General features: G+C 45.9%; 1 protein-coding gene across 1 annotated transcript; it reads left to right on the top strand.

Moving 5' to 3' along the window:
* Positions 1-1,489: 1,489 nt before the first annotated feature.
* Positions 1,490-6,141, top strand: ZIC3 (Zic family member 3). Its single transcript, XM_033137763.1, has 3 exons — positions 1,490-2,857; positions 4,323-4,486; positions 5,802-6,141. Exons 1-3 carry the CDS (start codon positions 1,648-1,650, stop codon positions 5,988-5,990), a joined length of 1,563 nt encoding a protein of 520 aa, XP_032993654.1. The 5' UTR covers positions 1,490-1,647; the 3' UTR covers positions 5,991-6,141.
* The last annotated feature ends 4,116 nt before the right edge of the window (positions 6,142-10,257 follow it).

Below are 10,257 nucleotides of genomic sequence, written 5' to 3'. Positions count from 1 at the left end.
TTTTTGTCCTTTTAAAAACAGTTTATCAGGCACCGTTTTTCTTGGGAGTATATATATTTTTATATATATCCTTCTTTACGCCATCAACATCATCATTACTTTTTAAATCTGTTTCTTGTCGTTGCTCTGATTATGATCATCATTATTAAAATCATCTCAGGTTTAAAGAGTCCCCGCTTTGAACGCGGTGCCATCGGGGATAGACCCGCGTCCTTCCTCGTCGGGCTCGCTGCCATGCCTGCCCCGAGGCACAAAAATATGGGGAGTTCTGACGTCTTTGGGAGCATCTTGCCCTGTCTTTTAAGTTTAAGTTCATCTCTCTCCCCATCCCCACCCCCACCCCGGTTTTCCACCCCTCCTTTTCTTTAAAGACTTTTCTTGTTATTATTTTATTTTATTTTTCAAGAGAAGTGTGTTGCTACAGTGCTTTCGAGGAATTGTTACAGAAAACAAACGGAAATGGTGAGGGCTGAAGGGAAGTAAAGGGAGTCCTATAAGGAGCAAATGCGCGTGGTGGGGGCAATGCAGGGACAGCTTCAAAGGATTTGGAATTTTCTTCCTAAATATTAACGACGCAGCGGTTGATGGAATCGGACCATACACGCAGAGCTCCTCTCTTTCTCCCCCTCCCTCTCTGCTTTGGGCTGGGTAAGAATGATGCACAAGTAATTTGCCCCTAAACCCAGGACCATCATCTCCACCCCCAAGCCCTCTTCTCTGCTCCCTCGCAAAAGCCCCCCGTTGCATCTCCAGTAAACAAAACATTTGGGGGTTGGCGGACACCCTTTAACCTTACCTGCGCCTCACTAAACCCAGCCGGGCCAATCAGAGCGCAGGGCTTAAACGCAGCTGCCATATTCAATGTTAAACGCTGTCAATCAGGCGGGTTTGGTCCAATGGGCAGGCCAGCTGGGGGTCAGGTGACGGCTAGCCAGGCGGTTCCCCATTGGCTGGCAGGGAAGCTGCCTCTCGGAGTTGGGTATTCTCCCTCTCAGCGTCCCTCGCCCTTCCTCTCCCTCTCTTTTTTCTTTCTCCCCCCCCCCTCTCCATATGTGTTAGGAAGGGAGGAGCGCCTGACTTTAGCCAGTGCAAGGACGTCGCTCAGTTGGAGTGGAGGGCGCCCTCCTGGAAGGCAGGAGGGGAAAGAGGCAGCGGGGATCCCCCCAGGGGTTGTGTGTGCGAGTCTGTGGGGGGGGACAGAGGGGGTGCCTCCGTCCGTAGCCCTTTAGGGCTAGTGGGTGGGGTTTGGGGGGCTGTTTTTTGGGAGCGGGTGTTGTTCACTTGTTGTTTTCTCTACCCCCTTCTTCTCTTCAACCCCCCACCCACTTATTTGTGAAAGGTTTGGAGCGCGTGTGAATGCGGCATTCGGAGGGCTGGCGCGCGAGCCCTCCTGCCTGTCTCTCCATTGTGTGGGGCTGAGCTAGTAGTGGGGAGGGGAGAGAGAGAGAGAGAAAAAAAAAGGGGGGAGAGATCGAAAGCTTTGGAGAGCTCGTGTTGTTGTTATTTGGAAGTTGGGGAGGGGGGCAGGAAAGGGGGCGAAGGGAAGGAGACCCGGGAGGAGATCGCCGTCGTGGGGCCGCCTCGTCCTCTTCATCTTCCCCGCGGTTCCTCTTCCTTCTGCTTCTGCTGCATCTCTCAAGGCGGACTATGACCATGTTGTTAGACGGCGGGCCTCAGTTCCCCGCGCTGGGAGTCGGAGGCTTTGGAGCGCCTTGCCATCACCCGCACGACGTGGCGAACCGCGACGCTGCCGCTGTTGCAGCTGCCGCGGCCATGGGACTCAACCACCCCTTCGGGGACTCGTCCTTTAAAATAAGCCCGGGCCCCCACGAGCTGGCGTCGGGACAAGGCTCTGCTTTCACGCCGCAAGCGTCGGGCTACCCGCACCATCACCATCACCATCACCGTCACCCTCCGCACCCGCCTCACCCTCATCATGCCGGCCAGGTGCCTTCCTCTTACGCCGCCGCGGCCGCCGCGGCCGCTTTCAACTCCACGCGGGACTTTCTCTTCCGCAACCGCGGGGGATCCGCGCTCGGGGATTCCCCCGCCGGCGGCGGCGGTGGCGGAGGAGGGGGATCCGCGGCGGCGGCTGCGGCTGCAGCTCAGCACGGCCTCTTCGGCGGCAATGCGCCCAGCGGGCTCCACGCTCCTCCGGGCATTCCGGACAGCCCTGGCGGCTACTTGCTGTTCCCAAGTTTGCACGAGCAGAACCCCAGCCACACCTCCCCGACCGGGCACGTGGAGAACGGGCAGATGCATCTGGGCTTGCGGGGGGACTTTTTCGGGAGGCCGGAGACGTACCGAGGGGTCTCCAGCCCCCGCGCGGACCCTTATGGGGGCCCGACTCAGTTCCACAACTACAGCCCCATGAATGTGAACATGGGGGGCATGAACGTGGCGGCCGCGGCGGCCGCGGCTCACCACCGTCACCACCACCACGGCGCGGGAGCCTTTTTCCGCTACATGCGGCAGCCCATCAAACAGGAGCTCTCCTGCAAATGGATCGAGGAGCTGTCGCAGCCTCCGGCTCCTCCGGCTCCTCCGCATCAGCAACAGCAGCCTCACCAGCCGCCACTGAGCCGACCCAAAAAGAGCTGCGACCGGACTTTCAGCACCATGCACGAACTGGTCACCCACGTCACCATGGAGCACGTCGGAGGCCCTGAGCAGAACAACCACATCTGCTACTGGGAGGAATGTCCCCGCGAGGGCAAGTCCTTCAAAGCGAAATACAAACTCGTCAACCACATCCGCGTCCACACCGGCGAGAAGCCCTTCCCGTGCCCTTTTCCCGGCTGCGGGAAGATCTTCGCCAGGTCGGAGAACCTCAAAATCCACAAGAGGACGCACACAGGTAAGGCGAAGCACACCCTTGCCACACCACCCTTGGACGTGTGTGTATATATGTCCAACAATATATATCCACTAATACAGTTATATACATCTATCTATCCAGCAATAATCCTGAACAGAAAAGCAACAAAATTAAAATTCCAGATTCTTATTTTTAATATTTTTGGATTTGTTCTGGATAGAGTTTTTTTTAAAAGCAGAGCAGGGTGAAGGGGGCGCGCCAAAAGGTTGCTCTGTATGGCTCTGGAGGTCCGAAGGATCAGGGCTTGGGGAAGGTGGAGTAGAAATAATCTGAAACTATATAAAACGAGCGGTTTGCTTTTGTCTATTTCTGTTTAGGCGTTTAAAATAGACTCTTTTCTCCCCTACGCGCTGAAAGTCAGTTTCACAGGGGTTCGTTGTCGATTTCAAACGAGAAGAGAAATAATTCCTGACTGGTTTTTTTTTTTTAATTAAAACTTTCTTTTTACTTCTGAGGATGATATTTCCGAAGCTTTCTTTTCATCTGCAACTCCTTAGTCACCCCTGTACACGCCCCCCCCCCCCTCGCATTCGTCCCTCTCATGGAGTTCTCTCCCTCTGGATGTAATGCGAGGGAAACAAAAATCATTGGAGCTGCGTGTGTTGCTTTTTGCGAGAAAGAGAAAGAGACTGAGCTCTCCTCAGACATCCTGTTGAGGAAACCATACAAATGCTAATGCAATCTAATTTTCGGTTACTTCCGCTCTCGCCCGCTCTCTTAATGCCTTGATTGGCACATCTTCTAATTAAATCACTGATACTTTTTGTCCAAAGCATTCTTTAAAAAAAAATGGTAAAAAGAGAAATAAACGGTTCTGTCCTCTACAAAAAGAAACTAGCGTAGAATTAGACGGAAACAGCAATCCAACACATATTATTGCCTTCTTGAGTACATCTTATAAAACTGTCTGGATCTCCACAATTTATCTTCAGGGGAGTTTTTACTTCTCTGCTTTCTCTCTCCCCTCCCCTCCTTTTATTCCTGCCCCAAATAATCTAAACATCTAATTCTCATCTCCTTTTTAACAATCATCTTAAGGAAAGCCCATAGCATTTCAAAGGCAGAAATTAAAAGCTACAAAAGGGCCCTTTAATTGAACTGCAAAGTTTCAAAACTCTGTTGTCTCAGAACTGTCCGGTGTCCCTTCACCAGCCCAGAGCCCCTGCTTCCTCCTTGCTCTCTCCTACTTAAAATAAAAAAAATAAAAAATTCAGAAACCTGTCTATGTACCAAGAGCGAGAGTTCAGGCAGAGGAGCAGCAGGGAGCCCAAAGCTGCAAAGAGAAAGAAGAAAGTTTTGCTGTAGGCAGAAAAGGTGTGCTTGAGTGTGATAAGAGAAAAAGGGAGTAGGGAGTTAGTGGGGAAAGCTTCCTTCCTACCACTGTGTCTGTTCTTTACGAAACAAGTGGCCCAATCTCTGGTTATTTATTATTTTTTACTTGCAGGAGAGAAGCCCTTTAAGTGTGAGTTTGAAGGCTGTGACCGGCGTTTTGCAAACAGCAGCGACCGAAAGAAGCACATGCACGTTCACACATCAGACAAGCCATACATCTGCAAAGTCTGCGACAAGTCCTACACTCACCCCAGCTCCTTAAGGAAGCACATGAAGGTAAAGGATTCCTCCCGGGGACCTTGCTTTTGCCATGGCTCCCTTAATTTGGTGAGATCTGACCACCCCCTTCCCCCACTCTCATGTAGCGTGTGGGCATATAGAGTGATCGTTTACAGACGCATCTGTATTTCTGTTTCTGTTTCTATAGATATAAATAAAAGCCACGTGTGTGTGGTTTATAGTTATATATGCTTATCAATTTATTAATTTGTGTGTTTGAGAGCATCTATATTCTTCCTGAATGCATACCTATTTATATTATACATGTGTACAAAATACATACCGTTATTTATGTTTGCCCATCTGCTTATGTAATTGGAACTATATATGCACGTCCCTTCATGTGCATTTATATTATGTATGTAATTAATTACACATGTATCAATCTATATAGTTATACATGTATGTATATTTTATGCATAATCCTATGCCCATATGCTGATTTTGTGTGTCTGGACATATACACCCATAGAGTGTTTTTCTGTGTGCATAACCTTCCAGTTTGATACATTTCCAAATGGAAAAAACCCCTGGCTATTCTGCTGGTGAAAAAGTAGAAGGCTCTTCCCTGGGCTTTAATGATTGCCTCAGCAAGACGGAAATAAAAGGAATTGCGCATGCTGTGTTTAAATTTTTATTTTTTATTTTGTAATTTTCAAAAGGTTTTGGCTTGGGCAGACAGGGGCCATCTTGGACAAGGAGCAATTTGTCTCAAGTGCCTGGTTTGTTCTCCCTTGTTAAATAACATTTCAGCATGTATAGTTGCTAAGCTTCCAATCCTAGTTTATGAATGAGTAAATTTGGCCGCTGAGTTTGTGAGTGTGTGTGTGTGTGGGGGGTTGGAATGGAGTGCAGAGTCATCTGATGTCCATCCACACATATTTAAAATATTAAGTGCATATACATATATAAACTGCTCCTGAAATATAAAATCTTTTTTAAAAATCACTTATAGCGAACAGTAGTGCTGAAGCCACTAGGTATAAAACAGTGCTCTGATTTCCAGTATAGTGTGCTCATCTAATAATGTGCTATCCTGTTTTTGTTTTTATAGAAGGTGTTGGTATTGGGGATTTCTTCCAGAATTTACCCTTTCCATCCCATATTTAATTATGGGATCAGCTTGGCAGGTTGGCCATATTTTCCACTTATCCAGTAATTTTCTAAAAATAAACAGATAGATAATGAGTTGTATATATTTACTGATTGGTGGCTCATTGTAAATCAACTCGCCCCTTCTGTCCACTGGCAAAAAAGAAGAGAGTTCCTTGCTCTTGGACTTGTGGCAATTGTCTCTACCTTCTTTTTTCAGGTCCATGAGAGCCAAGGGTCAGAATCCTCTCCGGCGGCTAGTTCCGGCTACGAGTCCTCCACCCCACCAGCCGTCGTGGCTGCCACCAGCAAGGACTCCAGCAAACCACCACCACCAGCAGCTGTTCAGACCGCCAACCCCAGCCACAACCAAGAACTGCCCCCCAACTTTAACGAGTGGTATGTCTGATGAGGACAAATTCAACTCCTCTCCTCCCCCACAAAATCATCATCAACAACAAAACCCAGATTAACCAGACTGTACCAAAAACATTCCTGTTGACATCAAAGGACACTGGATTCATCCTTGGCCTGCCATTGGAGTTTGCAGGACAAAAAAATGAAGGAGGAACAACTACAATAGCAGCAGCAGCAACAACAAACATGTGGTGGCAAGGGTGTGATTTTTTTGTTTAACCCTATCCAAGAGCTGGAGGCTGGACTTTGTCTCTATTTTTCTCAGGATTTTTCTGCATTGATGCTTATTTCTTTCTTTTACTTTTTTTTTTAAAAAATCCCTCTTCCAACTCACCTTTCAACACCACTCCCTTTATTTCCCAACATTCTTGCCTTTTGTAAATATATACTTCCAATAGATATATACCCACTCCTTTTTGGGGTGGGATGTTGAAAAACAACGAACTGACTTTTACACTTTATGATTTAACTTCCAATAGATATATACCCCCTCCTCTCTCTCTCTCCTTTTTTTTTGGGGGGGGGTTGGATTTTGAAAAACAGCAAACTGACTTTTCCCCTTGGCCTTAGTTGTGATTATTAAAAAAAAATAAGAAAAAACAATAACCACAGTCTTAAAACTTGCCAAAGTCCTGTATTGTCTTGAAATCTTTCTTTCTTTCTTTCTCTCTTTCTCTGTCTTTCTGTCTCTTTTTCTCCTACCTTTTTCTCACTCTCTAAAACATTACACTTGTGAATGTATTTCATCTGATTTGAGAATGGGCCAGGGGTGTTCTTCAGTATGTTTTTCAGGAGGGGGAAATCATGTAATCTTAATTTCACTCAGCTCATGGCGGTTTAGTATAAACAGTTGCCTTTTTGTAATAACTTTTTTTTTGTAAATACATATCCATGATGCCATATTTATCAATTGTAATTTAATTATTGAGAGAAGTGCCGGAAACGGAAACATATTTATGAGGGAAAAAACAAAACAAAACCCCCACAAAAAAGAAGAAATTTTGTTTTCTAACAAACAAACAAAATCCAGACAAACTCTGTACAGCTTTTTGGTTATATAACTGCTTTAGCATTAAAAGTTTATTGTTTTGGAAATAACACAGTAGAATCCATTTCTTTCCAATGTTTTCCTTCTATCTTTTTCTTTCCCCAACCCTTTTTCTGCCTTTTGGGGGGAACTCACAGCTGCAAAAAGCAAATCTAAAAAGAAGCAAGGGGTGTGTCTTCCATTTTGTAAAATGCTTCCCAATTTGCTAGATCTCATCACCTCACTTCCAATTTTCCTTTATTTATGTGAAATGCTGACCACCCCTGCCTCACCCCCACCCCCCCACCCCGCTTGAAAGGTTTATGGTGTTTGGTTCTTTCTCACCATGGGTGGGAGGGAAGAAAGAGAGCTGTGTGTGTGTCCGTGTGTCTCCCCGTGTCCCCTCTCCCACCCCTGTTTAGATGACGACCTGCCTGTCCTCACTGCAAATGTCTTATAATGGTTTCTTGCAATCTCCACCACCACACATTGGGTTCACAATTCACTTAGTGGCCTGGACATCTTGAACTTCAAACGAAGAAGGGAGGAGCTAGAGGCTCTAAACCTGCCTTGACAGACACATGTAAACACCAAAAGGTAAACGGAATTAGTTTTCTGAATTATGGGTGCCTATGGGAAATATGCTTTATGTGTGTCTTTGGTGAATGTGAACAGAAATACACTCCCAAATTAATTTCACAGTCCCATATTAATATTCTGCCTGCCTATCTAGCTAGTTTTCATGTCTTATTTTGTGTCCTAAACAAAATTAACTGGAAGCAAGACTCTTTAATTTTTCAGGGACTTACTCTCAAGTTGGTAATGGTTGATGTGGTTCTCTATTAACTGAGCGCAGAATGTGAATTATTGTTTTTCTTTTTTTAAAAAAAATATATGTTGCACTTTGAAGCACTCCATTATTATACAGCATTGTAAACAATATAGATAATAAAAGCTAAAATGTCATAGAAGGGGAAGCGGGGGCTGTGCATGGCTGCATCCATAGTTGGCAGCTATATTTTGTGTGTGTGTGTGTGTGTGTGTAGGGGGTTGAGGAAAATGTGTGCAAAAAAATTAGGGCCTCTTTGTAGTACAGTATTTCTGTTGATTTATTGCTAAATACACTTGGTGGAAAGGGTCTCACTAGGTGTCTTCCATCTGTTGGTTGGTCAAATATAATCCATGCTCATCTGGGGTTTAGGTCATGTTCCTCTAGCATTGTGACATTAGAAATATGTGTACTGAAAATGCATGGTAGCATTGATGCCTAAATAATCAATCAAGAGGACTAAGGACATTTGCACCTGGCTTCAACTCCCCCCCCCCTTGAATAAAGATATAAGGTATCCAGGAAACAAACACACAGATTTTGAGGAAGGGATTTTGTTGTTGTGGAGGTAGAAAATTTACAAAGAAGCTAGTACAAATTAGAAGCCTCTAGATTTTAGCCCGTTGAGGATTCTTGTAGCCAAATGAATGAAATTGGCTTGTTGGCTAATTTTCTGGCTCAATTGATCTCAGTTGGTCATTACAGTCTCTGGGAGGCCTCTCGCTTGCGTTGAAAGTTTTTTTTTTAAAAAAAACTTTTCTCTAAGTTTCAAAAGCTAGCCCCGCTGACTGCCAGAGACTAGGCCTGCAATTTTATTTTATTTTAAAACCCGCAAATCTCCCCAAAACGCATTAAATCGGATTTCCTTGCCGGCATGGCTTTTTTTTTTTTTTTGAAACAAAACAAAACACAAACAAACCAACCATTCGCGCTTTTGTATAGCCGGATCCAGCTCTAGGGGGGAAACCGAAGCGGTTTTGCACAGAAACCGGCGGGCACGTGGGGAATCCGCGGCTACACAGAATACAACAAGGGACTCAATTCTGGACTGCTTTGGTGAACTAGAGTCTTAATGATCTTAGCGTTGGCTTTTACCCACTGGGAACTGTCGGAACAAACCGAATCAAGGCCGCTTCGGATTAAACGACCGGCTTTTCTTTTTTTCTTTGAAAGGAGGTGTGTGTGTGTGAATATCCTGGCGTGTTTAGCTGGAATATTCCGATTCCAAAGGCGTTTGTGTGTAGAGACAAGAGCCGTTTAGTCTAGGGAATACAGTACAGTAATCTGCTTCCAAGTCTGTTCTCTTGAAGGCGTGGGGGGGGGGTGGAGGAGAGAGAGGGAGGTGATCGGGAGGGTGAGAATAGACCCTCCCTCCCTCCCTGCCACTTTGGCTGTTTTCCCCCCTGCTCCAGGCAACGGTGGTGTTTGGATGCTTCTCACGGGGAGGGGTGTGCGTGTGTGTGTTAGTTCAGTCAAAGGAGGGGAAATTAGGTATTAAGAATTGGGGAGACGAGGCTTCCCACCCTGACCCGCCACCTTCGCAGAGGCAACTCTAGAAAGTGACGTCCACCCACTCTTCCCGCCCCCACAACACACACTTCACTTTGCGGACCCAGTTGGCTTGGGGGCAGGTTGCCCCGAGCGGCCCCGTACCTCAGTCTGAACTTGGCAATGAGGAACGCCTCCTGGCCTGCTCAGCCAGAGGCCCCTTCCGCGGTTCAAGCCCTTGGCCAGGCAAGGGAGACAGATTGGAAGTTTGCCTCTTTGAAATGGAGAATTTTGCCCTTTTAATCTTTTCTTTGCAATTTATTTCTCTCATTCCCCTTTTGTTTAAGCACATAAATAAAATAAGTAATTATTTTTTATTAGTATATAATATTTTTCCCCCCTGCAGCATTTCTTTGAGGGCTTGTTGCAAAAGTATTTCCTTTGCTATGTGCAGAACAGACCAGGAGGAAATCACTCCCTGTGGACCTGATCACCATGTAGGATAAAAAAAAATTATTACCAGATTTGCAATTCAGGAAGTAACTGCATTTGGATAAGGGAAAATCTTGAAAAGGTGAGGCTTCTTGTGAACATAGATTATCGTTATGGTTTTATTTTCTGGTTTCTGACAATATTTCACCCAATTAAATCAGGGATGAGGCACCTGTGGCCCTCCAGGTGTTTTTTGGACTACAACTCCCATAATCCCTGACCATTGGCCACACTGGCAGGGGCTGATGGGATTTAGAGTCCAACAACATCTGGAAGACTTGCTTTATTTCAACAAATCAGGGTGGTTCTGAGCATAGTGATGTAGAAGTTAAATTCTCACTGATTTAAGTGGGACTTACTCTCATGTCAGCATTCATAGCATTTGCAACTCAATAGACTACAATTCTGTACCCAAATCCCTGG

This window comes from Lacerta agilis, chromosome Z (genome assembly GCF_009819535.1).
Source record: "Lacerta agilis isolate rLacAgi1 chromosome Z, rLacAgi1.pri, whole genome shotgun sequence".
NCBI lineage: Eukaryota > Metazoa > Chordata > Lepidosauria > Squamata > Lacertidae > Lacerta > Lacerta agilis.
This window is presented reverse-complemented; position numbering and strand designations above follow the sequence as displayed.

Bases quoted from the DNA above. Each gene is read 5' to 3' on its own strand.
- ZIC3 (XM_033137763.1), top strand. From the start codon at position 1,648: ATGACCATGTTGTTAGACGGCGGGCCTCAGTTCCCCGCGCTGGGAGTC. The intron at 2,858-4,322 runs GTAAGGCGAAGC...TTTTACTTGCAG, and splicing joins CCACAAGAGGACGCACACAG to GAGAGAAGCCCTTTAAGTGT. The intron at 4,487-5,801 runs GTAAAGGATTCC...TTCTTTTTTCAG, and splicing joins CCTTAAGGAAGCACATGAAG to GTCCATGAGAGCCAAGGGTC.